The sequence below is a fragment of the Pelodiscus sinensis genome, chromosome 28, assembly GCF_052426305.1.
Source record: "Pelodiscus sinensis isolate ZL-2025 chromosome 28, ASM5242630v1, whole genome shotgun sequence".
NCBI classification, from domain to species: domain Eukaryota; kingdom Metazoa; phylum Chordata; order Testudines; family Trionychidae; genus Pelodiscus; species Pelodiscus sinensis.
In genome coordinates this window covers 15,383,055-15,410,959 of record NC_143079.1, presented here as the reverse complement: position 1 = coordinate 15,410,959, position 27,905 = coordinate 15,383,055, and the positions used below count along the sequence as shown (strand labels likewise).

General features: G+C 41.8%; 1 protein-coding gene across 1 annotated transcript; it reads right to left on the bottom strand.

Moving 5' to 3' along the window:
• Nucleotides 1-30: 30 nt before the first annotated feature.
• Nucleotides 31-27,816, bottom strand: MXD1 (MAX dimerization protein 1). Its single transcript, XM_075910969.2, has 6 exons — nucleotides 21,813-27,816; nucleotides 20,744-20,843; nucleotides 13,696-13,725; nucleotides 6,949-7,063; nucleotides 4,929-5,088; nucleotides 31-4,830 (listed from the first exon to the last, which is right to left on the bottom strand). The coding sequence occupies exons 1-6, from the start codon at nucleotides 21,892-21,894 to the stop codon at nucleotides 4,643-4,645; spliced, it is 675 nt and encodes a 224-aa protein (XP_075767084.1). The 5' UTR covers nucleotides 21,895-27,816; the 3' UTR covers nucleotides 31-4,642.
• Between the last annotated feature and the right edge of the window lie 89 nt (nucleotides 27,817-27,905).

The window sequence follows — 27,905 nt, the reverse complement described above, 5'->3', positions numbered from 1 at the left end:
GGCAAACCAGAAAAACAGTGGGAGGACATGTTTCTCTTTAGTAATGAAATAATTTATTTTCTAACAGTTGAACAATACAGAAGTATACATATACACAGCAAGGTCTTCTAAAACATGTAGTTTCTAAAAATGCATGTGCTAACTGTAATAAAAAGCACCATTATATGGTCTTGACACAGGATTCATAATGATGTGGTATTTACATTAGGAACTGAACATCTGGAAACAGAATTCATATTCTCCCATCTGCTGCTCCCCTGTTTAGTTCGTTTACTATTTGGAAGACTGCCAAAAATAAAGCTGATGGTTCCACAGCAGAGTTGCTAAGAGCACCAACTTGAGGAAGGGAAATAGGCAAGTTTGGTTCTTTTATCAATTTGAAGGAAAACAAAACAACAACAGGAGAAACAGAACTGGTCAAAATTCCAGGTCAATTAAGTTTGGGCACTTTGAAAAAAAAAATCCAAATACCTGTAAGTTTTACAGTCATGCAACAGCTATTCTGCAAATAGCAACTGGGTAGAAATGCCATCAAGTTCATTCTTTCACCTGAACAACATGTACAAAAAGCTTCTTCCAAAATAATAAATGCTACAAAAAAACCCTCCAGCTTATTACACCACAGATGTTTAAAAAACAAAAAACAACAAAACACTAGAGCAGAGAGAGGTTTGAACATTAGATGATTATCTGGGGCTGGAACATTTGGGTGATTTCTTCCATACCCCACCAATGTCTACTCAGCTAGCTATTCACACAGCTGTCGCGTGAATTTAATGTTTCAATAATGCTTGGGAATGAGGTACCTGTTTTTACTACTAGACAGTATAAACAACTTGCAGACTAAGCAGCAATAAAAAAGCAACAGAATATACATTTTCAGGGGAGCAGACATATAGCCTGGCAAAAGCAGAATTCTTCTCAATACATTACAGTGTCAAAACCTGAAATTTGTTACAAAAGGGGCAAAAGAAGAACTCAAAGCCCTATCGTATTGCTAGATAGTATTTCAGATGCCTGTTTCATCTACTTCACACACTTTGAATGAGCAAGGGAAAGCCTATGTAAGGCTCTTGGCTACATTTGTAGGCCTAGTGCACAGATTTCTAGTTCTGGAGCGACAGAGCTTTCTTTTTGTTTTCAGAGCTGATGTAGAGCTGTAATGGGTCTGGAACCGGGGGAGAGAAGTGCCTTATTAGAGAACAAAGTGCTAAAGTGGCAATTGGCAGACCATGGCCTGCTAATGTCCAAATCTCAGAAATGTTTCAGATCGTATAAGATGTTTAAAGTTAGTGGCACCTACAGTGCTGCTCAAAACAGCGCTCTTTGAATTTTCATCTTAAGTTGGTACTAGCAACAACCCTGGAAATTCACATGATGGGACTCTCAGCACCTTGAAGTGTTGAAAGCTCTGCTTTGTATAGTAGTTAGATTCTGGGTGCTCACTCACAAGAACAAGGTCCATAGGTACAAACAATACTTTAGAATGTTTAAGACAGACGACCATCATTAACACATAGGTTACTGCAATTTTTCTCTGCTTTGATTATTAAGTGCAAGAGTTTCTAATTTCTCTTCCAATTGAGTGCGTGCTTGGTTTCACCATTTGCACTAAAACTTACCTATGGCAGTAATTTTATAATCTGCCCTTTTCACAAGAAAAAGTGTGTTTTATATATTCACACATCTGTGCAACTATCAATTGTAAACTTGGAATATACAAGTAGTCCCTCACTCCCCTAACAATCTACTTATTTTTAATTTCTGCAGCTTATTTAGTAATAATGCTGGTGGATCAGTGAATTCAAGGAAAAGGCTGGCAAAACAGAACAATGCTACTAGTTCAGCAGCCTTGGAAGTAGTCTTAGCTGCCTGAGGGTTGGGCTCATTGGATTAGTAAAGAGGACCAGAGATTTGAAGCTGCCAAGGAAGGTCCTAGCCAATACAAAAGTGGCCTTGGAGCCCACAGTAGCAAAATTTACTGCACCTGCCTAGAGTTTTGGAAAAGACACCATGTATACCCTTGTGTCAGTTTTGACATTAGTGCATCATTTTCAAAGTTCAACATTTTCTATGCCATCAAAATTGAGCGGACCACATCCAAACAGTGCAAAGGTCAAATAATTACTGTTTTTTATAGGGACACCACACAATATTTTCACCAAAAAAAGAATGTAGTTAACTCAAAAAGGCACAACAATTAAAAACACATTACGCTGAATCCTTAAGACTGTATTTCTAAATTAAAAAAAAAATCATACGAAGCACACAATTTCATATTTCAAATAACCCCTTCAATGCTTTCCAAAAATCTAAAGTTACTCTTACCTTCAAAAGGTAGCAATATCTGCGCAACTCTAGGTTTGGTTTTGTGAGGCAGTTTATACGCTTATTTAAAAGGGGAAAAAGCAAGAGAGATCTCAAGGAAAACATCTTGAGCAAAAGATCCCAAAGTGCAGATATTCAATTTTTTTTTTTTTAAGTTTACAGGTTTTGAGCTAGCTCTCTGAAGATTCTCTGCTTGTACACAGGAAGCAGGCTTAAAAATGCAAAAGGCATACACGTTGTAGTTCAGTGCAAATTTGCTGGACATCTGAAAATCCCAGCTGTTTAAAAAAAATCCTTTTTTTAAAACATAGCGCACACAAAGACTATACTTTGGAGATTTTTAAGCAATCCACTAGCCCCATTTCCCATCTTTTCTTTTCTAAAGAGTTCAAATTATCCAAAAATAGCTTGAGGATATTTTAAGAAAACAAGTCTCCTTTTATATAGTTTGCTCATTTGCACTTGACAGTGTCTTAGTGGCTTTTGGCAGCTTGACTAGTTCAGTCTCCTGAACTGCATTTTTAAAGACTGCAGGCAAGTGTGAAAGCCCACTTTTGTTGCCTATCACTAAATAAGCTATATAGCCCTTTTATATAGTGAAGTTGCTCAGTTGGATATTAGGGCTTCTCTGGTCATCTTGTACCAGCTGGTTATATTATCGGAATCAAATATTGAATATTCACCGTGAGAGAGTTTGCCAAGTGGGCAGAATATAAAGACCTTAAAATGTTTCAAGCAAAGAGGACTGAAGAAAAATCTATCTATATATTATATATATATATTTCAGTTAGCAGACCTCTACATACAAAGTTTCCAGAACATCTATAAAAGCACAAAGTCATAAGAATGTCTCTCCATTACATTAGTTTTATATAAAATGAATAAATACTATTTATAGATCATGTGTATTATGTACATTTACATGTGCTCTATTTAGCTTAAATGAAAATGTTGCAAGGTTGAAAACCACTTTTTGGGGGGGACAAATATTAAGGTTTAACCTGGCAGCAAAAATCTTTCGTGAGCCACTTTTAGAGTGCCTTATGATTCAAGTCAGGGAGTGCTTTAATGCCAATGGCACTTCACTGAATAATTGTAGCATCATAGTATTAGCAACATCCTGTAAAACGTGCCCAATCACTGGCACCCAAAGTTAGCACAGCTAGCTTCGTCACTCAGTTATTGCTAATATTTGTAGTCAAACAGATTTGAACGGGGCCAACCATTGCTTCTAGAAACAAATGAGGCATAATTATTTTTGTGCTAAAGGGATTGAGATAATCTTTGTTCATCTCTCTGAGGTAGAAAAGAATTGTCCCAGAGATGAGAAGCAAGAACAAACTTCTAGGAAAGCTTGCCTAGAACAGTATGCAGCTGTAATGCAATGAGGTCACAATAAATTGCACAGGAGAAATAGTACCGCTTGGGTTTGGTTATTGAAGAAACTGGGATGTGCAAGGCTGAAGACATCCTATCAAGGAACCTGCAAGAAGTGGAGCATTAGATCTGTTTTGCCAAGGTCTTGCAGCCCAATCTTGCAAGAGCTTCACAGAACATCCCCAAATCGGTCCCCATTGTCCCACAATAGTCAAAACTCCCACTGTCATTTGCTGGCTGCTGATCTGAGAGTTCAAGGGGGTTATTCTCGAAAGTAAAGGCTGCAAATCTACAGCCCTTGGAACTTGAAGTCAATGGGAGTTTTGAAAGAGGTGGGTCCAAAGGACTGGATCACGTGGTAAATTTCCAAAGCAACAGATGAGATTTTGTGACAGGATTCTCACAAGCAACAGTGACAAGACAGCTGACATGCTCCACATTCTACTTTGGAAAGTTTAGTCCACCCATTTCCAGATCTATACTATGAGGAAGTTTGTTTCCCCCTTCAGATTGTTGATCAAACAAAATTCTGTTTAGCCACTAGTTCTGGATATTAGATGTGTTCAGTTGCTAAGCAAAGACAAGGTAGGTCTAGAATACTAGACAACAACATCAAAGACAAAAAAGAGGGGGGCAGGGTGATTGTTACGGCTAAAATATTCTTGGGTATTTCAAAATGTGGTTGGAATGTACAGTCTCACAGAGATGAGTTTACTGACAGAAAGAGAAGCTAGTGGATGCAATCAGATGTGTGCTCCAGAGAGTAGCTTGTAACCCACAACCCTATGCACTGTTTCAGGACTTAGGCAAAGCTGATTTTGCTAATGTTGGTGGTACATTAAATTTACGTGCAAGAGAATTGTGGGACGGTCCAATATACTACCTAAAAAGATCCAGCAGGGAAACTCAATGGATGGAACAGCTACTGAGTTGCTTCTTATAGACTGAGAGAAGGCTTGTGATTGTTCTGCAGCTTTAATCTCTTAATGCCAGAGCTGGAATAGCCCTCATCACTACAGATGCTCTGCATGCTTCCTCTTTCATCCGAATCACTAGGACTGCTGCTGCTCCAGTCCAGGTCTCCCATTAGATAGTCTGTGCTTTCGACATCCACATCAATTTCTTCTGCAAGCCAAAAAAGAGTAGTGTTGGAACAACCTGAGAAAGCATTTTAAGGTTTCCACTCCAAGTACAGCTATCCTGAGCCAACTGAAGTGCCTCACCTCTGTCAGAATCTGACCGCTCTGAAGAAACAGTAGATCCTATACTGTCCATTCTTATTCTTTCTATGCCCAGTTTCTCCAGCTGCCTTTTCAGATGCCGCTGTTCTCGCTGCAATTGATCTATTTGGTGTACTGCTTTTCTATCATAGTCTTCAAGCTTCTGTGGTTGAAAGACATTGTTAGTTCTTCTGGACGTTATGAGCTACGGACAACATTTACAAGCTTACACACTTAAGTGAGTGGCCTAATTTCCAGACATGGGTACTTAGCACCTTTGAAAGACAGATCACTTAGGCGTTTAACTATGGCTTTAGGTGACTGATGATAGGTACCTGTGTATGGCCTAGATTCTACATGTTTTAAGAATATGTATTAGAGGTAGTTATGAACCAAACACATTTTTAAAGGAAAACAACTGAAGCACATAGCTCAGTGAAAATATCTGTTTTATTACACCCGTAATTGTGCTGTCAGCATTTCAGACAACTCATCTCTCCCCTCCCCTCGCTCCACCCCACGCATCCCAGTTTACCGGAAGGAAACAGAGTCATTAGATTTTACAGAAGCCGACTTGGCAGACTTTTCTTGTTTACTTGGACAGTGGGAAAGAAACAGTTTGGGGGCTCTCATGGAGGGGCTACAACAGGGGAAGAAGTTATTTTTTTCTGCAGGGCTCTGGTGCAGGAGCCAGATCTCATAGCGTAAGAGGTTAGGACGGAGCTGTCGCTGGATTACAGTTTTCTAATGGCAACATGGGGATGTGAATAAATAATGCTTCCCTCTGAACACTATTTTTATGCAATTATCTGGCAGTGGCTCAATCCTATTAATATGTATTCCAAGTCTTTGATCTTTAGCTATTTGTAATCAGATGGATGCCAACCAAATCCTGCAGTACAACCCCCTTTATCTTCCACTTAACAATACTATGCACTCTAAAAATATTTGGTATTGCTAAGGAAATATATCAAAACTTTCAATTGAAAGTTAAATATTTGCTTCCTTTAAAAAAAAAACAGTACAAATATTGAGACAAACTGTTTGGGGCACAGATTATTTTATATTTGTACAATGCCCAACCCTCACTCACATCTCCAGATGCTACTACAGAAATATATGGGCGACATGATACCAAAAGCATGGCCACAGAGACAAGAGAAAAGTTTGTCTACAAGGACAGAGTCTTGGTTCACAGGATCTTGAATCCACAAATGCTGTCAGGCAGTTTAACCATGTTAACATGTTTGAACAATGTAAACCAACTAGTATCTATAAGCTACAGCATCACAATTAGCTTAGAAATCAAAGCCCTTTTTCTGTCAGGATGCTATTGTAAAGCTAGCATTGTTGCATCTTAACTCTTGGCTATAAGAGAGATTTTTTCCCTTTACAGATAGCAAGGCCTTCAGATATGCAACACACATCAGCTCCATGTTTCCGCGTGTCAGCATTTTCCTCAAGACAAGACATACGTCAGAACCCTGTTACTCAAGAAAGCTGTAAACATTTAGCACTGTCAGGTCAGAATTAAGGCTTATTTAGGGTTTGAGCCACAAAGCTGAAGTTTTGTGAACCCTCAAAGGTGACCCTCTTGGTAACTCTTTTCTCTTCTCCCTGGCAGTAGCACAGAGCTTCACCCTGCTACTTTAAGTCCATCTACAGCAAGTGGTAAGAAGCCATCCACCCAGCTGACACTTATTTTTCAGCCTCCCTGGGGGAGGCTGAGAAATTAAGTTAAACTTTCAGACAGAATTCGTCTTGACTGATTGCGACTAAGAGCATCAACAGAAACTATTTTGGGGAATCATTGTCAATTTCATCCCTATCCTGTTTCAGACACATCTCTTATTGGTACTTCACTTGTTTGTTAGAGACAGATTTCAGAAGTGGCCATAACTAAGGAACTGGTCCTGAAGCAGGATTTTAGCCACACAATTCATTATCAAGCAGATGTTTTCACAGCAATTTATTCAGGAACATTGTGCGCTCATTTACATACATTAAGCTAGCTTGAACTTACCTTTATGTGCAATTTAGCTGTAGTTAGTAAACTCAGGGTAGTATGTCTATTGGATTCAGGCCCAAGTGGTACCAGCCCTTTCAGCTTCTCCAGACACAACCGCAGATGAGCACGTCTTTAGAAAACAAAAGTTCAGACATCATGCTAAATAGTCATTCTGTGGTCAGCAGCAAGTAGTTAGGATTCAGCATCATTCAAAGCCACTCACATGCACAAGAAGCCATGGCAAATATAATAAAGGTAAGTAACACAACTGGCAACAATAGAAGCAGTTGGTAACTGGGGTTGGAAGAATAAAAATATCCATTCCTTTCTACTTTTGGAAAATGAATCGTGCATCCTGGCATATTTAAGATGCTGCAAAGCACAGCTCTCAGGAAGAAAATGCACTAGCATTCTAAACCATTTTAAGTTTCTTCAGAATTACACTTGAGAATTTTAAGAGGCAATGGGAGAAGCCAGAGAAAAAGGTTTCAACATACAATTGATTATACCCATGACCATCTCAGTGCATGTAAAGTGTAAGAATGACGTCAATTAAGGGGGGGTATAGTTTTTTAAAAATGGAAATAGGAACAGCAACATCACATTGTATGTCATGTAAAGCCCAATGCTTTTCAATGTACATGCCCCCCCGCCCCAGCCAGCTCTCAAGTAGTATATAGTTTCTCTGCTCTACACTCTGGCCATCTATCTACTGCCAGTGCGGCCATGCAAGGTAGGGCTGGTGCACATCATCTTCAACAAGGTAGCCGCAGACGTAATCTCTTCCATGAGCATTTCTAGCCAAATCCACAGCTGGTTACAAAGGCCTGATCTACAGAGAAAGCATTTGCCAGTAGAGCTATACTGGCGAACCCTAGCTTTGACACAGCTTTTACTACTATAGCTTATCCTAGTTCCCGGAATAAGATTAGCCATAGCAGCAAAAGGATTTTTTTGCATTTGCACTAGGGTTTTTGCTGCTATGCGTATGTCAGTTAGAAGCATTCTTCTCATCCCACCCCAACCAAACTTCTAAGTTTAGACCTATCAAGCATTTCTCATGACAATCTTTCCTTTACTGCACCCATTTACTACACAGGTTGTTAAGGTCTCCAGGTTTTCTGGCAGTGAACAGATGAATTCCTGCTGGGTAAGACGATTTATTTTAAACGTGTTGCCTATTCATTTTATTTGGTGACCCCCCGTTGTTGTAAGTACACAATACTTATTTACTTTTTCTGCTCCTATCATGATTTTATAGACCTCTATTATTTGCCCTGTCATCATTTCCAAGCTGACAAGTCCCAGTCTTATTCTTTCATCATATAACTGCTGATAATTCAGTTGCTCCAGCCAATTTTTTTTTAAAAAGTTGTTTTATGCATTGGCTCTCTGGTGGCACTGTGTAGACCAGCCCTTTGTGTTGTGCTGGAGGCAGTGTACTATATTAAGACCGCAGGTACCTTAAAAAAAAATCTGACTAGCCAGGAGAAAGAGACTGAACAAGAAACTGCACTACCAGCTGTGGTCTTCTGAACTACAATCGAAGTTTTGTAAGCCAGCAAAGTGTTAAGAGCACTTCCAATCCAAAGCTAGGCATTCATGGGAGTATTAACTTTACATTTCAGGTACAAAGCATGGACTGATGAGTATTTTGGTGGCAATGCTTTAGACAAAGGAGAGATTTCAAATATTCATTGTGTTGGAATGTTGTGCCGGACCCATGCTTTTCCTCCGGAACTTATATCTTTACTGGTTAGAGCTCTACCACTCATGCATAGGACCTTGGACCAGTGACTTTTCAGCAGTGTGATGCACCCACAACTCTCACAGTTTTTCATAGTAGTTTGCATACTCAGGATCTCTGGGGGGAAAAAGCCGATTGTCTCACCACACCAGAGCAGAGTTAGGCCAAAGCTGAGTTTCACAGAGTCCCACCCATAGGGTATGTCCAATAAGACACTTGTAGCTAGCCCATGCCAGTGACTACAGCTGCAGGGCTGTGAAATTCAAGTGTAGACACTAGGACTTGGGCTCCAGCTTCAGCCTGGGATACTCCCCCTTCATGGGGTCTCATACCCAGTCTCCCGCCCACAGAGGCCAAATCAGGGCTACTCAACATGTGGCCTGTTTTTTTATGGCTTGTAGTGCAGTTTGAGTTTACATGGGGCTTAACACGCAGCCTGCGGGTGGGAGCCCAAACAAAAAAGGAGTTAACATAATGGTCTTCTGTCGACGTGTGTGTTAAATTCCTGGACTGTCATTGCTCATTAAAAGTGCTGTCATATAGGTGGAAATTAGGTAAATATTGCATTTTATTAATATCAGCAGAACTGACTTAAATGGGGCCTCTGTGTTGTGTAATCTTGCCTTAATCTTTGTGTTCATGCCCATCAGTGTCAAAGAAGCTATTTGCATATATTTGCATGTACATGCAGCCACACTTAAGTCGTGGCCCTCGGCATGTGCTGTGAGTATCATTGTGGCCCCTGGGGCTTCCAAAGTTCAGTAGCCCTGGGCTAAATGATGCCTTATGCATTTGGTCAAAAGCAGATTTGCTACTAGTATGGTCAAGGATGACATCAGCTGCACATGACAGCTTACCTGACAACGCTTGGTGTACTGAACGAACTGACTATTTTCAAAAATATCTGCATCCCATCATGTTAATTCGTTGATAAATGCAGTGCCTCAGCACGTCAGTATTACACAGCTGTAAACTGAGTACATCTTTACAAAGGTTTCCTTGGCCTAACCTTTGTTTATTCCTCCCATTAATCAGTTACATATCAATTGCGCTGGTGTATGCATCTTCATTCATAAACAATCGGTTTTATTAAGCTTTATTCTCATCACAACTATGCTACAGTAGCCAAATCCCACCATAGGAGTTCTCTAGCCTTTGACAGTGGTTGGAAGCCCATAGACAGAATATGCTGTTTAGTGTGATCCGTGCACATAGGAAAGCAACTGGGCACTTGCCTACAGCAGCTATGTGAATGACAAAATACACAGCTAGCTTTTCAGATACTCAAGGAAACAGCTTCATTAGGCTACCGGGAGTGAGGATAGATCAAGAAGGTAAGTTTCAATACTATTCAAGTGCTTTTGTTGTACCGGACATTAGATCACATTGTTTGGCAGTGGTTGCAACACAAACTGACTTTGAAATGTCTAATTGTCATAATTGCAACATTTCAATTTGAAGGTACTTATCTGCATATCTTGCTCTCGGCACACTAGACTTTAAACCAGTGATGGGCGACCTAAGCTAGTGAGTGGGCCACGAGTGGCCCTCCATCTCAGTGGGCCAGAAGATTGTTGTAACCAGGGCAGTCTCTTGGCATAGGGCAGTTCTGCTAACTGCACTTCCGTACTTAGAATTTGCAGGGTGTGCCGACTGAACCATAGCTACACTTCCACTTAATGCAGAGGGAGCACACTGCTCTCCCAGTCAATGTTGTATGCAATCAGCATACACCTTACTTCATGTGCCCTTGCTTTACATGTGTGCCACTACACTGATACTGGTAGGGAAAAAACCTACGTAGGCAGAAACCAGTGGAAGCTGGCAACCCTGCATGTGGGCAACAGTAAACAAAATGTCTTGAGGACCACACATAAAACCTCAATGGGTCACATGTGGCTCTCAGACCGCAGGTTGCCCACCTCTGTGTTAACAATCGTTTGCACAGAGTTCTGAAAGCAACTTAATTAAGCAAATTGACTGGATCATTTTTACGCCTACTAGGATAAATCCAAACAACGATGGGTCTCCGTGATGAATCCCTACTTAACACCGTTTGCAACTCCAAAAGAAGATACTCTTCCATCTGAACAGACTTATCCAACCTGCCTTATTGGAGTTACACAAGAGCTGTCTGCAGTCCCTACAGAGCCATTAAAAGTGTGGTTCACAATACGTTAAGTGAGAGACTGGAGTGGGTGTAAGGTTAAGTTCAAAGGAAGGATGTGGAAGTGTAACTGTGTACACAGTTAACCAATGAGCCTGGGCTCATCAGTTAACCTTCACTGTTACATGCAGGCTCCCAGTATGTACAGGGAGCCAGCTTCTGGAGTGCACCAGCTCCCGGGGAGTCATCTCTCCCCTCCCACACTGGTAGGGGGAGGGGAGGCAGTAGTCGACTGCTGCCCTGCATGCATCTGTGTAATTTTCAGTGGTTACATGGTTATTTAAATGCATTTTAACATCCCTAGTTCATTAGAACATTAGGGAGTTTGTACAACAACAAGTGAGATTCCTAGCCATCTAGCATAGCATGGTAGGACCCTTTATTTTCTGGGTCCAACTTCTACTTTAAAAAGGATAAATCTGTTTATATAAAGCATTTTTCAGTCTCCATTTTACTGGGACTATACAACTGCAGCTTTTAGATATATAGGCAAAATTCTCTCATTGGCAAAGCCAAATTCCTCAATAAAGTTAGCTGTCAGACAACTTATCTTTCAAGTCCACTGTAATGCAGGTAATCAAAGTCCTCATAATTCGTAACAATGCAATGTGGTATGATCCAACCAGAATTTGGCCCCAACTATCAAGTTAACTGGTTCCCACATTATTCAAGCCCCAAACAGAATGTTCGGCAAAATCAGTACCATTGAACATCTGCAAAGTGCTAACAGCTTGATATTAAGCTTTTCTGTACCGAAAGCCTCCATAAAGCATCTAACTGGTTAGCTGTTGAAAAGAGTGACAGTTAAGGTCTCTCCTACACGTATACTAATGGGAAGTAAAGATGTTAGAGTTTAATTGATTAACCAATAAGCGAGTGCGCATCAGTTAAGCTCTGCCTCACTATTAGGGAAGCAGCATTGCTTCAGCAGCAAAGCCACCTCCCTGGGAGTGGAGCCTGCAGCTTCTGCTCAACCGGCTCCCGGGGAGGTGGCTTTTCCCGGGGAGGTGGCCTCCCTGAGAGCTGCAGGCTCTGCAGCATGAAGTCTGTGTAAGTGTTATACTACGGAGCTCACAGCACATGTAACCGCAAAGATTTTTAACAGTTACACAGTCACCTTATTCAACAACTTAACGGGAAGGTAATTTTATTTAAAGAGAATAAATTGCAGATAAACACATTGGCTGATTTCCTAATTACCTTTTTTGATAAGAGCTTACATAGATGCCCAAACAAGGAAGTACAGTCAATGTTAATATAAACAGGATTTCAATGCAGCTCTGACATTGCTACTGTCGAGTCCTTAGGAGAGAGATTTAATGCATTTGGTAGTTTTTAGAAGTAGTTTCTTTAATGTGATCACAAGATAATTGCATGACTATTTTAGAATCTGGAGTATATTATCATGTTCTCTTCTAATCTTGGTCACTTTGCATATACACTAGATACATCACTTTAATTTCAAACAAGCCAGGCTAACAAAATAAGTTAGCAGTCAACAGATAAATATTGCAGGCATGGTATTGAGAGCAGAATTTGACTTATCAGAGGAAAATGGAGACGATTTCTTTCTTATAAATGGCACAAAGGCTTCGTCCATTAAGATATTAAGATTACCAAAATCCATTTTCAATAATAGAAGTTCTCTTGTATTGAGGCTTCCCAGCTGGTAAAAGACATTAGATGTGTTCTAGAAAGCAACTACAGGGCGTCCCCGCTATAAGCCGCCCCGGCATACATCCATTCCGCACTAAAGTCGTTGATGCTTGTAGGACACATTATAAGTCCTCCCATTCCCCGCTCTTAGGTTGCAAAAAATTTTGTGGAAATGGAAGTCAGCCATGGGAAAAAAATTCCCCACTTTAGGTCCAAGCTCTTTGGAATCGATCTTGGACTTATAGCGAGGCTGGTCTGTACCCAAAAGCCTTTGTTTGCTAGCTCTGTCAGAGTGCAGGGTGAGATTTGTTATTTACATCTTGTAATAGATTATAAAGCCATAGAACTATTATGATAGCCTGGGATTTCCCACTCCTGGGGAGCATTCACTTATTTGCTTTTCCCACGCATCCAAATTACTTACAGAAGCACCCCAAACAAAACAATTCCTCACTTGACAAATGTACATTGCAGTCAAGATGCATGAACATTTGCCAAGGTAGAAGGGCAGCTTTAAGGATGTCAAAACTGCCAACAAAAACCAGGTTATATTCTGTGCAGTGCTAATGGCGCACACAGTGTGGTAGCTGATCTTAAACTTATATACCCTGACAGAAGGTGACCAGAACCAGAGGCTTCAAGGGAAGGACCAAGAAATACGACTGAAGGCAATTTATGGAATAAATGCACATGGGGCTGGAGGAAATTTTCTGTCAGTGCTTGTACACTGAAGGATGAAACATATTCCAGACAATCTGGTATTGATGAAAACATCATTCAGAGACAGAATCAGTAGTCTCTAGTTGCTGTAATGCACACACAAAACTGAGCTCACGCAAACTGCCATTCCCTTCCACGTTAGTTTATGCTTGCTTGCTGCAGACAGATGTTGTAGTTAGAAGACAGGAGATAGCGCCACATCAGCTTTCAGTTTAAAGTGACATTTGAGCTTTCTCTGTCTACATGAAATTCAGTGGTACGGTCCCCCTCCCCACTAAAAAAAGCTTTCTATGTCAGTAAAATTTAACTTAGGATTTTGAGACTGCTCAAAGCATTGCTCCTGCCTGAGGTTGTTTTGCATGTCCCCCTCATATTACTGCTCCTCTGAAAAGAGGGCCTGGACAATCCTAAGGGGGCACACGGGAAAGTAATAAAAGTCAGTGCAAATACTTAATGCATCCTGCAAACTCACCTGTTCTTTTCCATTTCATTGTGTGTGGACCTGAAAGATAAATGAGGAATTCGTTATTTAATGACTGTCAATTGCAAATGAGCATATGCACTTTGATTAGGAATAACAATACAACGGCTTTCGTAACCATTCTCTGGACAAGCTGCAAGCCACTATTGTACTTCAGAGAAAACTGCTAGCTACCTTGGGGACAGCAGAAAGTGTGGAAGCAACCAAGATACACTGAAAAGTATGGAGCAACCCAGCTTTGGTTTTCTGCCAGGGAAATGGCAATCTAAGACCAGAAAGGGCTGCAAATCATGATTCTGAAAGCTTAGTTGTGAAGAGGTATGGGACTGTAACTGCTTTAATAATAAGTAAGAAAGCATAATGAAAGGGAACTCAAGACAGACAGTATACTCCACTGGAAGTAAGCAACCCCTCAACTAGAAATAAAGAACTTTGGGGGCAAGCATGTAGTAATAGGCCTTTGGCATTAAGTGCATGATGCTAGTGCAAACTAAAAGTGTTATCTTAGCATAGGAAAACAAAAGGAAAATGATTCCATCTGAACATGTATTTCACATCAATTAAGAGCCACGGGTAATTTCAGACATGCTCTCAAAGTGTATTGCTAACTGGTGGTTTGGCGAGGATATTTAAGTATTTCTCTCCCTATTGCTGTGCACAAGAATCACATCAAGAGGGAAGCCAACTTTATAGGAAAATACCTATAAAATGCCAAGTAAGAGGAAAAAATCCTGAAGAAATGAAGAAAGAAGTTATCTGAACTTTGATATTCTTAGATGGTATTTTAACTCGTTTGAAAACCACTGTTATTAGTGCTTTGAGTAGAAGAGTTATATTGCAGAATAAAATGAAGTTTTAACTAGAACCTTTAACATTAGATATCCCAAAATAACAAGGAAAGCATCATAACACAACAGTAATTAAACACTAGCAGACATGTACTAGTCGTTCTTCCCCCTCCCCCCACTGTCTCCATCAGAAAGAGGCAGCAAGGTGGGGGCCAGGTCCCAGGCTCCACGCAGCGCTGCTGCTTTGAAACACCGCGTGCAGTCTGGGGCCAGCTGGGGAGTCCCCAAGCTCCATGAAGCCTTTCAAAGCGGCAGCACCACATGGACCCCAGGGTCAGCGGGGAAGTCCCCAGGTGACCCTGGGCTCCACATGGCACTGCCGCTTTGAAATGCTGTGGGGAGCACGGGGCCAGTGGGACTGCCCTGCCCTGCTGGCCCTGCGCTCTCTGCAGTGCTTTTGCCTTTGAAATGGAGCAACAGCCTTAGGGCTGATTCTACACTTCCAAGTCGGAGGTGCCCTTATCGACTAATCAAATTCTCGATTCAAATTAATTGACTAATTGAATAGTCAATGCAATCGAAGTGTAACATCCCTAGCATGGACACCACAACATAATGAATGACGAGCAGCCTTCTACTGAATTTCTAACTGGCTTCCAGCTTTCCATAAAGGATGGCATCTTGAACACTGCAGCACTGAGCAGGAAGCAGAGATTTCTCTGATACCAATGAGTGATACCAAATGAGCCATGTGACTTGTACACTGTGTTCAGTCCATTTTACTGAGAACGAATATCAGGAAGATCAGGTAGGTGAACATAGGAATCCTGTGCAAAACTTTTCCAGAAGTTAATCACAGACTATAGTGCTTTTTGTTTTTAAAAAAATGGAAGAATGACATTAAAATTTGAAAGCTTTAGAGGGGTAGCCGAGTTAGTCTGTAACAGAAAAAACTTTAAAAACGACAAATAGTCTACTAGCACTGTAAAGACTCACAAAACATGTAGATGGTATCATGAGCTTGTGTGGGCACAATCCACTTCTTCAGAGTACCTTAACATTTGAGGTTGGTATTAAATTAAATTAAATATTAAATAATTCAGTCTTCCTTCTCCCCTTGCAAGATTTCAAGAAAAAAGGAAGGAAACAGAAGAACAGGCTTTTCCTATAAATAAGAAAAGCCAGAATGCCTAAAAAGATGTACATAATTTTCAGGTTACTGTTGACTGAATGTTGCACACATGCTAACAACAGAAATCTGCCATAACTTCTCTTTAAAGCTTTAAATTAACAGCATTAATGTGGGGCAGAAAACTTGAGGGAAAAACCTCAACCATGACAAAGGAATGTGTATATCTGAAAATTTCCCTCATTTATCCTGTGCCCGAGCCAGAAAGTGCCACTGTTTTCTAGATGTTTCAATAAATTAAGCACATTTTATTGTTCATTAAGCAATGCTAGGAACTTATAACTTGCAGTGTCTTCAAAGTATATTTCTGGTATTTGTCCTGAATTGCAATTTCCTCACAGAAACTTCACTCATAATATTTCACAATGGCTTGATCTTGGTTTGGCAAGTTATCCCCTCCCTCCACTTTGCCCCCTGGTGTTTCTAATGACATTAATTTTAACATGGTTCATTTTGTTTACTTTCAGATTACTCAAATATTCAGCTTCCAAATTAATTTAAAAAAATCATGATATTTTTATTTCATCTAGGGATGTTAAATTTCAATTAATCAGCTAATGAAGTGGTCAATGGAATTTCCATCAACGACTTGATTAGTTGATGGGGTGGGGGGGGAGGGAGCACTTGCTGCGTCTCTGGCTTTTAAATTGTAGTAAGAGCCAGTCTTGGACAGGTGAGGCAGAGGCTTCTCCCCCGCAGTACCAGCTTCTTCTTCTCCCCCCCCCCCACCCTTGCTGCCTCTGATAAACAGGCAGCAAGGTGGGGGGGGGGGGAAGGGGAAATGAGAGTAGCCAATTCAAATACTCTTCTACATCTGTAATTGCAACTGAGAATGAAAGGCCTATATTTCTTAATACATCATTTAAATGGATGCATATTAGTCTGACATGTAACTGAGATGGAAGTTCTCTTGCCAGGGCACCTATAAATGGTTGGAGAGAGAAGAGACTTTTTGGTTCCACCAGTTTCCCCTTTCTGGATAAAAACCAGAGAAATAAAAGAAGTGCAAGTTTGAACTCTTTCCCACCTCCCAATCATGACTTCCTGAGTTCAAGACATTAAAATGAACTTGTAGTTTACCACAGTCTGAATCTCTAATCTGGCACTCTCTGGTCCAGCAACATCCGGGGTCCAGCTTGATTTTAGTTAGCCGCATGTCCACTTACCACAGGTGTGACCAAGTTTCCCATGGTCCCTAAAGTTTGTTTACAGCCACCAGTCCTGGCTGTGAGCATTCTGTGTTATTTAGCTCTAATTGACCCCTGAAGCTCTTCTAAGAGTCCAGTAAGCAGTGGAAGTGCTGCTAGACAAAACTGTCCTCCCATTGTTTGGCAAATTCTTTGGTTCAGTATTGGTCAGGTCCCCAGGAGTGATGGCTCATTAATAAGTCGTATCAATTCAGTATTGGTACCAAAAGTCAGTTGTCCATTACAAACACATTGTTAACTGAATACGTCCTCTTTAGACTTACTAACTTTATGTTCAGGAACACTTTGCTAATGGCAAGATTTGTACCCCAAAATATAGTTCCATTAGCTCGTGAATTCTGTTTTTACAACACAAACTGTAAGGAGGATCATTTGCAATTCCCATGTATACAAGATGCTTAGCGATAAACATTAGCTTCCTTTATTTGGAATGTTTCAAATCATATCCATCTGAAGTGGAAAGGCTGAGCATAGTAATTTTGAGATATGTTGGTGTTTTGTTTGACAGTTTCAAAGCAACTTTGATAACACCCAGTTTGTGTTCAGAACCTCAAACAAACAGAGCCCATTTCCAGGAAGTTAATATCTGCACTAGATAAATGGCTGCCCAGTGTACATAGTACCCATAATTCTCTTTCCCTTTTAGAAGGGGAAAAGAAAGAAGAATTTCCAAGCCACAGATGCAAACTCGACCATGATTACTAAACAGTGACAAGTCTTCAATGCCAACCTTAAACTCAATAGAAAAAAAAAATAATAATAACCTCACCGCTCCTCCGCTCTCCCTGACAACAGACAGATCATGTTATAGTCTAATACTCAGCTAATAACAATCATACTGGACACACAAACCTATTACAATAGGAAATACTGATCACATTCTAGAATTTAAATGCAAAACTGAGGCATGCAACTAAGATTACTTCTGAGCTTTGACTTTTTAATGAATTACATGTACCATTACAGATACTGAAAAATTGGTGCACCATCTATAGTTTAAAATTTCTTAAAGAACTTAGTAGTAACTCACTCCATTGTTATATAAGCCAGAATTAAGTTATTCTTGCTAGGCTAAGATACTTCCATGATCAGTATTAAAGGGTAGCTCTTAGCTTGAACTCTAACCATCTCTAAAAAGAGAATTAAGCCTAGTCTACACTACACCCCTCCCCTATCAGTCTAATGGATTTGACAGGAGAGTGCTCGGAGGTAGATTTATTGCATCTAAGCAGATGTGATAAATCGCATCTACTGATCACTGCAGCGCTGATCCACCTTGTAGTGAAGACAAGCCCTTAGAAGTAGCCCTAGGTATTATACATGACCCTAGGGTCACTTGCCAAGCTGTGTTTTATTATCAGATGTTCCTATTTCATGTCTTTTTCCTCCACTGCAGTGAAAATTCCACACAAATGGGATATAGGAGACCTAATCTGCTCTCCCCTGAAATCAGGCGGGGAGGGAAGGGAGTCAGATAGACTACACAAAGGAAAGATTGAAATTATTGAACAGCTCTGTGTCTAGTCAAAGTATTGGACTGGAGCATAGAGATGGGCAATTAATCTCTCTCAACCACTGTAATATCAGCTATTACTTTAAAAATAGATTGTCTTAATTAGAAAGTTTTAAAAGGATACTGCCAACTTAAGAATCAAACTGTTTAAAACAAAGAGTCATTTCACATTTCCTAATGAAACAGGAAATATTTAGTCCCTAGACAGAACAGCTAAAAACAGGCCAGTAAGAACAGAAGTGGTCACCCACACAATATTTACAGATTAATTTGCTCTTACTGCTTTCTATATCATATTTCCCCCATTAATTAGGATCTGATCCTTAGGTCACTTTTTATATATAAAAATCAAGAGCTCATCTTCAATGACAACACCGCATACCTTTAAATACCACTGTTCTTGCAGGTTAGCTGAGCTTTATAACTCACAATTCATTTAAATACTTAAATTACAGAACTCAGAGAGCCTGAAGAAAATGCTGATTAAATTTTCACTAGATACATTAAGAGGTAGGCCAGTTCTTGTACTGTCAACCACAATTTTTAAAGGATTTCTAGGGTACTCAACTGCAAGAACATCTCTCTCTCACCACCCTAGAGAAGCAGAGACAAAAATCTTGGCCCAGATGCTTTAAGATTAAAAAAAGCATTCATATCATCAATAGATAAAATGGCTAAAATTTCTTGACAAAGAAGCCTTCAGATCTACATTGTTAAATGTATTCTTCTTAGTATGGAGATACAAAGGAAACATCAGGACTTTAAACTTTTTTCCACCTTTGCTCAAGATACATCCCTAATAAAGTATGTAACTGATTAACCGATAAGCCAAACCCTCTCAGTTAAAGCTATAGACTAAACACATCTCCCCCCACCCCCAATAAATATTTTAGCAGGCTGGCTGCAGCTCTGCATTTGAGGCAACAGCGCAGGGCAACAGGCAACCAGTCCAAGAGGGGAGCTGGTTTTTAAACTGGCTTCCCTCATGGACCAGCTCCCATGTGGTACCCAACACTGCTGCCTCTGATACAGAGGCAGCAGTGCGAAGTGGAAGAGGGCAAGCCAAGGAACTTCAGTTTTAACTAGCAAGAATTTAGGGCATTAAAAACTTCACTAAAAAAAGGCTTGCAGAAATTGCTTATTTAAAGTTCAACATCTTAAGCCAAAATGAATTTGGATAAATTAAATCCCAGCAAAACACATCTCATGTACTGAGTGATTTAGCATTTTTAGCTGACCCAAAAGCCAAGATGTATACTAAATCAGAGATGAATAATCTGTAGCAAAGCTCTAGATGGATTTCAAGATGAATAATAAATAAATCAAGCTGTCAAACAAAAGTGGCACTGGAAGCAAGATTTAATCTAACTGTCAAACTAGAACCATGTCACTTTCTGCACTCATAATTTAGCTTTAGTTAAGGATTCCTGAACAAATGCTTAGAGAGAAATAGAAAACGTTAGAAAATTTTAGTCTCACATAGCACATGTATCTTCAATTCTCACATTAACTTTAGAAAGAACATTTATATATTGTCACACAATAAAATTCTTTGTATGTTTTCTGAGGGAAAAAAATCAAATACAATAAATAAATAAGACAGTTTCTGCTCTTTTGAGAATTCTTTAAAAAGTAACTTGTCAAAATGTTTGACTATGTTTATGTTAAACATGCACACAAATGTCTAAATGTATGCACACCTATTTCATTTTTGAGTATTCATGCTCCATTGAAAGTTTTATTTCACAGATATCTTTTTACATATCTGAATGGATGTGCTAACAAAAATACTTTAAGAAAACAAAGTGCCAAAATCAAAGTTTGATTCCCTTTGAGAATAGTCACAACACATTACCTTCATTATAACCACAAGCTGACTCATTTTATTTTTAAATGGTTTAAACTTAATAGGATGCATCCCTGCAGAGCGTGCAACCCAAACATTAAGCAGCCTGCTCATGTAGAAAAGCCTAAATATAATTGTCTGAAAGCAAAAGTGAAACTGACTAGTCCTTTCATTTCCCATGTTATAGAAATAAAAAGCCTAATTAAGTTACTAAACTGAATATCTTAAAATCCTAATCTGATTTAACACAAGGACTTTGTCAAGAAAGAAAATATGGACTTTGTCAAGAAAGAGAACATATAGTGATAAACACCCCATCATTAAAAATATCACTATAAGGTGAGGTATAAGCTGAAAATATTAATATATACTCCAGGTTGTCACAGGGCTGTAATACCAGAAGTGACAAGACTCTGCAGAAGATCTCTCACACACACACACACACACACACACACACACACACACTCACTCACTCAACCATATATCTGCCATTACCTGCTATTACTGCTGTTTTTCTTGGACTTGCTTCTCCGTTTTAAGGCATCTCTGTCCTTGTTATTGTAGGGTAACATAGAGGCATAGCCATGCTCTGCTTCTAAAAAAGCCAAATTTTCACTTGGTCATTAAGATAGCCCAAAAGACAGAGACAGACAGACATCCAGGCCCATTTGGGAGAGGGGAGGAGGAGAACATATTTGAAAAGCCGAAGGTGGGATTGAATAAGATTACTTAGTTATCTGCTAATGAACACCACACACAGCCTTGTACAAAAACCTCCAGGCTCAGGCACTCCATTGTTTCCAGCACGGGGGTGACATGCCCACGCCATACACGGGGGAAACCGCGCAGACGGCGAGCAATAGGGATGCTAAGGAGGGGATCTGGAAGCTGGGTCGTGCAGGGCGCCCCCCCTTTCCCCCCCTCCCTTGTGCAGGGCGCCCCCCTTTGCCCCCCCTCCCTTGTGCAGGGCGCCCCCCTTTGCCCCCCCTCCCTTGTGCAGGGCGCCCCCCTTTGCCCCCCCCTCCCTTGTGCAGGGAGCCCCCCTTTGCCCCCCCCCTCCCTTGTGCAGGGCGCCCCCCTTTCCCCCCCCCCCCCCCCCATACATGGGAGTCGCCAGAACACTTGTTTCCTGGAGGGAACCCGCCTCCGTGGAGGGATCTGCACAAAAGCCAGCGCGCTCGCGCGTGGTGGGATTAGACACCACGAGCTGGAGGGTGGCGCCGGGGGGAGGATCCCTCCGCACCCCAACACTGGGGAGCGCAGCGGCTGGGGAAGGGGGGGCAGGGAGAGCAGCCGGGCTAGCGAGGGGGGGCGGCTTGGGGTAGGCTCGGGAGAGACCGGGCGCTCTGCCGGGGGGGGGGCGGCCCCCGCTTTTGGGGAGGCGGCGCGGGCCGCTGGCCCCTCGAGGTGGGGGGGGGGGGATCCTCGATCTGGGAACCAGGAGGCCCAGCCGCAGGGCGGCCGCTCGCTCTCCCCGCGCCGACGGGGGGCAGGAGCGGGGTTGGGGTACCCCGGTCTGTCCTGCGGGGGGAGGGGTCGGGATCCCGGGGCGGGAGGCCGGTACCTCGCTCCCGCCGCTCCAGGTACTCGGCCGCCTCCAGCAGCATCTGGATGTTCACGCAGACCCGGGTCGTCGCCGCCGCCATCTTACAGCACGGCCGGGCCCTGCGCTCGCCCGCGGAGCCTCACGGAGCAGCAGCCGCAGCAGCCGGTCTCCCAGCCCGAGTGTTTATCCCCCTCCTGCTCCGCTCTGACAGACCCGGGGCAACCAACCCCCCGCAACCCAACCCACTGCCCCGCTAGCGAGCTGCTCATTGGATAGCCACAGACATCTCCCGCCTTCTGATTGGTCGGTTCACACGAACACCCCACCTTTTCTACACTCCTCTCCTAGGATTGGACGTTTTTCCATATGTCCCGATTCCTGATTACAGGCCCGCCTCTTTTCTTTGATTGGTCCAATAGTTTAGGTCCCTGCCCCTTCCCTCTCTACCTCCTAATTGGCCAGTTCTTAGGCCCCAAGGCCTCTTGCACGATCCAAATGGACAACTGCTTAATGCCCCGCCCCCTCACATTCTAAGCAGATAGGCCAGCACCGTCGTAGTCACGCCCCGTCCATTCTTCTCGGATAGGCTTAGCTAACAAGGCTCCACCCCTCCCTCCATTTCGTACCTGATTGGTCAAGCCTCTCAGCAAGCCCTCTATTGTGTAAGGCTCCCCCATCGCAGTTTCAACCGTCCATCCAGCCGCCCATTGGCTCCTTCCAGCGGAACAATCCAATCAAAGAGCCGCAAGGCTAAGGAGGCGGGGACAAGGCTGCAGGGGCCAGGTGTTGGACCCTAACAATGCAGAGAGGGTGCAAAGAGCAGGAAATTCCAAAGGGCAGGGAGGGGTGCCAGTGGGGGACAAGGCTCAGGGGGGCGTGCAAGGGGCTGGAAGGGGTGCAAAGAGCAGGGAATGGTGCAAAGGGCAAGGAGGTGGCTCAAGGGGTGGATTCGAGGGATGCAAGGTGGGGACAGTCTGCAAGAGGTAGGGAGGGGAGAAGGAAGATGCGAGGCCCAGGTAGCGCGATGCAGTGTGGGCTAGAGCTGCAAACGTGTGCAGTGTAACGCTGATGATTTCACAGAACAAAAGGTCACTAGAAAAAAATGAGCTACTCCACCCTTTTTTAAAAGACCATCACAAGACTCACATGGGGTGGCTTGTATGTGATGTTTTGCAAGGCCTATTATTCCCTAGGTATAGATCAGTAACTCCCCCTATCTTGTGCACTACTAGCACTTACCCTTCAAGGCTTTTGGGTTTTTTTAAGATTGGTTGTCTAGGCTGCTCCTCGCTGCCCCATGCAGATATGCCAGTACCACTTGCTTCACGCTTATGGGCACAAAGTCAGACCCACTGTGGGGAGGGGCTGCACCAAACACTTCTGTCACAATAATGGAAAGATGAATTGTACTTGAAAAGGCGCATACAGTAGAACAGGACACGATAGGCATGGAGACAGCTTCAACTTGGTAAACAACTAGGATACACTGATGCTGCCAGATCAGGCTCACAAGAAACCAGCTGTTACTGGGGGTTTGCAACTTGGCCCTAAAGAATTCATCAGGAATGAGCCCTGGCATATAAATGGGAGTAGTTTGACCATTTAATCTGACAACATATCAATAAAATATAGATTGCTGTACATGTTCTACTTAGCTTCTTGTAAATCAAGCTGTGTCCTATCATATCACTTCACGTATAAAGGAAATACACAGCCTTTACATGATAAGAAGTGACTGGCAGGCCTTATCTTGCATATAGTAATCAGACAATCAGGCTAACATTTGTCTCACTGACCATAAACTCCGTAACTGTAAATGAGGAACATTATGTTTCAGATCCATTTTAAAATAGCAATCAGAAAATGGAACTGTAAAGAGCAACCACAAAAAGTAGCATTCACTTAAAGCAGCAGAGAAATGGATGTGCCTCTGTTCTTTTCGAAGTGCAGGGGGCACCTACAACTGCCAAAGGTCAATCTCCTTTGCCCAAACACCAGGGAAGAGCATGTTTGATGTTGCTGCAAACAGCTAAAGTTCCATTAAGTTAAATATTGTTTAAAACAAATACCTATCTACGAGAAAGCTTAATACACCTGATTTTTCTTTCCTGCTTGCTGTCCTCTACTATTCCTCCTAATTTGATCTTTGTGTCTGGGTTTTTTTCAGGACCTGTACTGTCTGCAGACTAATTTTGCTATTCTATGTATTTCAAATATTCGCCTTCCCCTGAGACTCCTGCTAACCCCAAAATATTCTCTCTTCTAATTGGGCCTCTCTCCCCCTCACATAGTCTTAGGGGTCTTTTCCCCCTGTGTATCCCACACAGCCTGTGGTAATCTCCTCTTCATTTCTGCTTCCCGAGAGCACTGAGTCTACCTAACCTCTGAGAGGGTGATTGTGTTTCAGAGGGTGCCCAAATTTGCATGTTTTCTTCCAGCTGCTAATGCTTCTACGCTTTCAATAACTCGGTCTCCAGGATGCCAAGGCAACATTAGAATGCTCAGTATTATTCTGCTAGACAGTAGGAAAATACATTCCCTGTGGAGATTTCCCACAGTGACAGAAGGCATAGTAAGCCATTTTCTCTTATGAAAAATAAACCATGTCTTCCAAGCCTTTCAAGTTTTCCTAAGGCCATTGTCAGGTTAGGCTACATCTCTAAATACATGACTAGTAGTGTCAGGGAATACAATGTTAATTGCAGATGGATTCCTGAAACATCTGGAATTAAGCTATTCTATATATCCATGGAAGGGACTACTGGAGTTGTTTGTCCTAGCTCCTACCCCAATGAGACATGCAGGATGATGATATTCCAGAAGCAGCATCACATGATCTTAATGCACAGAGAAGATAAGTTTGTGCTTGGCTAGGAGCTTTTGTTTCTGCACTGGTATGGTGTCCCTCAGGCAGCTTCCAGGTTTAGATGAGCGGGTGCAGAATTCATCTTCCTGCCCCCAGGGTAAAATCAGGACATGCTGTTCTAGGACAACCAGGCATTTGTTTGTGGCCAATTTTCAATCAGTTAAGGATTTAAAGGAGTACTACTCTGTACCACATCCTGCTGACTTGACATAGTACAGGCAACCAGAAGGAATTTATGTGAGACCAGCAAAAAGGAGGCCTTTGCCTGGCTTCCCCCATGTTGTGCTAAACAAGATTTACAGTTGCATAAAGGCTTGGAATAAAGATGCTGCCCTTGCCTCTATGCTACTTTAATCTATGCTTGTCATAGGCCCAGCAAAAAACTGGAATCCTGCCTAAGATTAAGAATCTGGCATGAACTTTTAACAGAACATCTTCATCTCAACTGTGCTTATTTTAAGATGAGGGAATATAGTGACCCTCAGGTAAACCAGGAACTCCCACAAGGGAGAAAATTACAAGACCCAGCCCACATTAGGCTATCTTAGACATTTAGATTTCTACAAATTTTAGGTGCCCTATGTGACCCAAAGAGCCCCGTCTTTGCAGGATTTGAAGGTAGAAACCCTGAGGGTGATGTAACATTCCAGTCCTCTCTCCTGCCACCTCCATAAAAGAAAGCCAACAAGTCTTGATTTTACATGCTCAAGAATATACTGCAGAACCTGACAACACACATGCAGCATTGCTCATAAAAGGGCAGGTTCTTTTACAAGTGCTCAACACGTAAGGTTTTTTCCCATCTTTGGTAATGTAAAGAAATTTGAGGGTATTTTGGCTTGTCCACTCCAAACTTCAGGGATACCACTGAAAAATCAATATAAACTGAACACCTGAAATTTATTTATGCTTTCGGGGAAAAAAAATTTCATCTAGTGACTGGCACATCTTCCTCAATCTTCTTGTGTCATGAGCTTTACTCCCTGCTTTAAACAGGTTCTGGCCATCCCTTAATTGATTTCGCCTGCCCAATTTCAGATGGTAACAATCCCCAAGGTAGGGTTCAGATGGTGCTTGGCCCATATGTTTTCTAACTGCCTGGCATGTTAGCATTCTGCTAGTTTTATATGCACTGAATAAATCCTAATGCCATTCTAGGTCATTGCAGGGTTGCACATGTGACTTTAATCTGGATTGTTCCCTCTGTCAGATTAGTGGTAGAAAGGAAAATATAAAATCATGTTTTGCTTGTCAATGGTCATTGGGCTACAAGAAAAGCTGTGATAAAATGTGAAAGCAAGAGCAGTGGAAGGGCTTTAGGAAACCATCTCCACTACCATGGCATGAATACTGAGCTTGATTAAAAAGAGAGAAAAAAAAAAAAACAGGTCATCTAAGGCAAAGGCTATTTGCTAGTCATGTCTCAGGGTATGTCTACACAGCAATATTATTTTGGAATAACAGACGTTATTCCGAAATAACTATGTGAGCATCTACACATCTAGCTTGTTATTTTGAAATAAATTCAAAATAACAGGTGTCTTATTCCGACTTCTGTAAACCTCATTCCACGAGGAATAACACTCTTCCGAAAAAGCTATTGCAGAATAGCAGTACTGTGGATGCTCCACTGCTGCTATTTCAAAATAGCTCCTCCCACAGGCTATTCAAAATAATTACTCCCCAGTGTTTCCTCAGGCTCTAAATCGAGGTAGTGTGTCCACATTAGGGGAGCCTACCTCGGACTAATTTCCAGGCTTCCCTGTAGTGTAGACACGCTATTTCAATATAAGCTATTTCAGAGTATTTCTTCTGGAATAGCTTATTTGAAATAATCGTGCAATGAAGACATAGCTTCAGAGGTTAAAAGATACATGAATGCAAGAGATAACAGGAGAGTTTTCAAACTTTTGATCAGAAGTTCCTAAAACCTCAGTTCACCAAATACTGGTCATTTAGGCTCAGATGTGGTAGTTCAGAAACAACAGTCTGGTCTGACAAATAGACTGGAGAGAGGAGATGGAGAACAATAGACAGTATGATTAATATTTTTCAGTGGAAGACAAACGCTGCTTATTGAACTAGGAAGAGCTAAAATACATGCAGTACTTTTTAAATGCGTAAGTACTTGCTGTAGTTGCGACAGGGATGTTATGCAGTCAGGAATGGGAGGAGAGGAGAAGAGAGGTGGTCTACATGACTGCAGATAGCAGCAGAGATGTCCAGTAGGCACTTTAGGTCTAACTGGCATGTGGTCTATACTAGGAACAATTTTGGCCACCACTTGAAGCCACATGGCATGTGCTGCCACCTGCTGGTAGGTAAGTGTGAAATGGTCTCAGAAGGATAGCCAAGTTAGTCCATAATTTTAAAAACAAGTAGTCCGGTGGCACCTTAGGCTATGTCTACACTGCAAGGTTTTTGCGCAAAAATATCCATTTTTGCACAAAAACCTGTGCAGTGTCCATACCTCAAATGCACTTTTGTACAAGTAAATCAGCAGTAAAACAGAGGGCTTTTGCATAACTCCCTTTTGCACTACAGCTATTGTGCAAAAAAGCAAGTGTGGGGAAAAAGCACAGGTGCTCTGATGGCCATTCACAGACTGGTTATCAGAGATTTCTTGTGCAAGAGCGTCCATGCAGTGTGGATGCTCTCTTGAGCAAAAGCACATCACTTTTGCAATGCGCTTTGAGGTGTGGATGTGCTCTTGTGCAAGAAGTTTTTGCGCAAAAACTCTAGCACAAAAGGCTTCTTGTGTAAGAAGCCTGCAGTGTAGACGTAGCCTTAGAGGCTAATAAAATATATAGCTCATCTGATGAAGTCAGTTTTACCCACAAAAGCTCATGATACTCCAATACATCTGTTAATCTATAAGGAGCCACAGGACTCCTTGTGGCTTTTGCAGATCCAGACTAACATGGCTACCCCTCTGATACATATTTTTGTTAGTCTTTAGGGTGCCACAGGACCACTCATGTGTGAAATGGTACATCAGACAGTGGTTTTCTTTATGTGTGAATGGGGTCATCCATAACAAGCCTCTGAATATGACCCCCTTATAAATTAAAAAGTGGGAGAATGGTTAACCTATTGTTAACCCCACAGAGCTGGCAGCTCACAACACCCCCAAAATTACCTTACAACCCCCAGTTTGGGAACCCCTGAAATAAACCAAAGCATTTGAAAGAGGTTGTTTATAAAAATAATCTAGATGCATAGTAAATAATGAAGGCTGAGCACAT

Coding starts and splice junctions, on each gene's coding strand:
- MXD1 (XM_075910969.2), bottom strand. CDS start 21,894: ATGGCGGCGGCGACGACCCGGGTCTGCGTGAACATCCAGATGCTGCTG. Junction 20,844..21,812: donor CCTGGAGCGGCGGGAGCGAG/GTACCGGCCTCC, acceptor TGGCTTTTTTAG/AAGCAGAGCATGGCTATGCC. Junction 13,726..20,743: donor AAAAACAGCAGTAATAGCAG/GTAATGGCAGAT, acceptor TTTATCTTTCAG/GTCCACACACAATGAAATGG.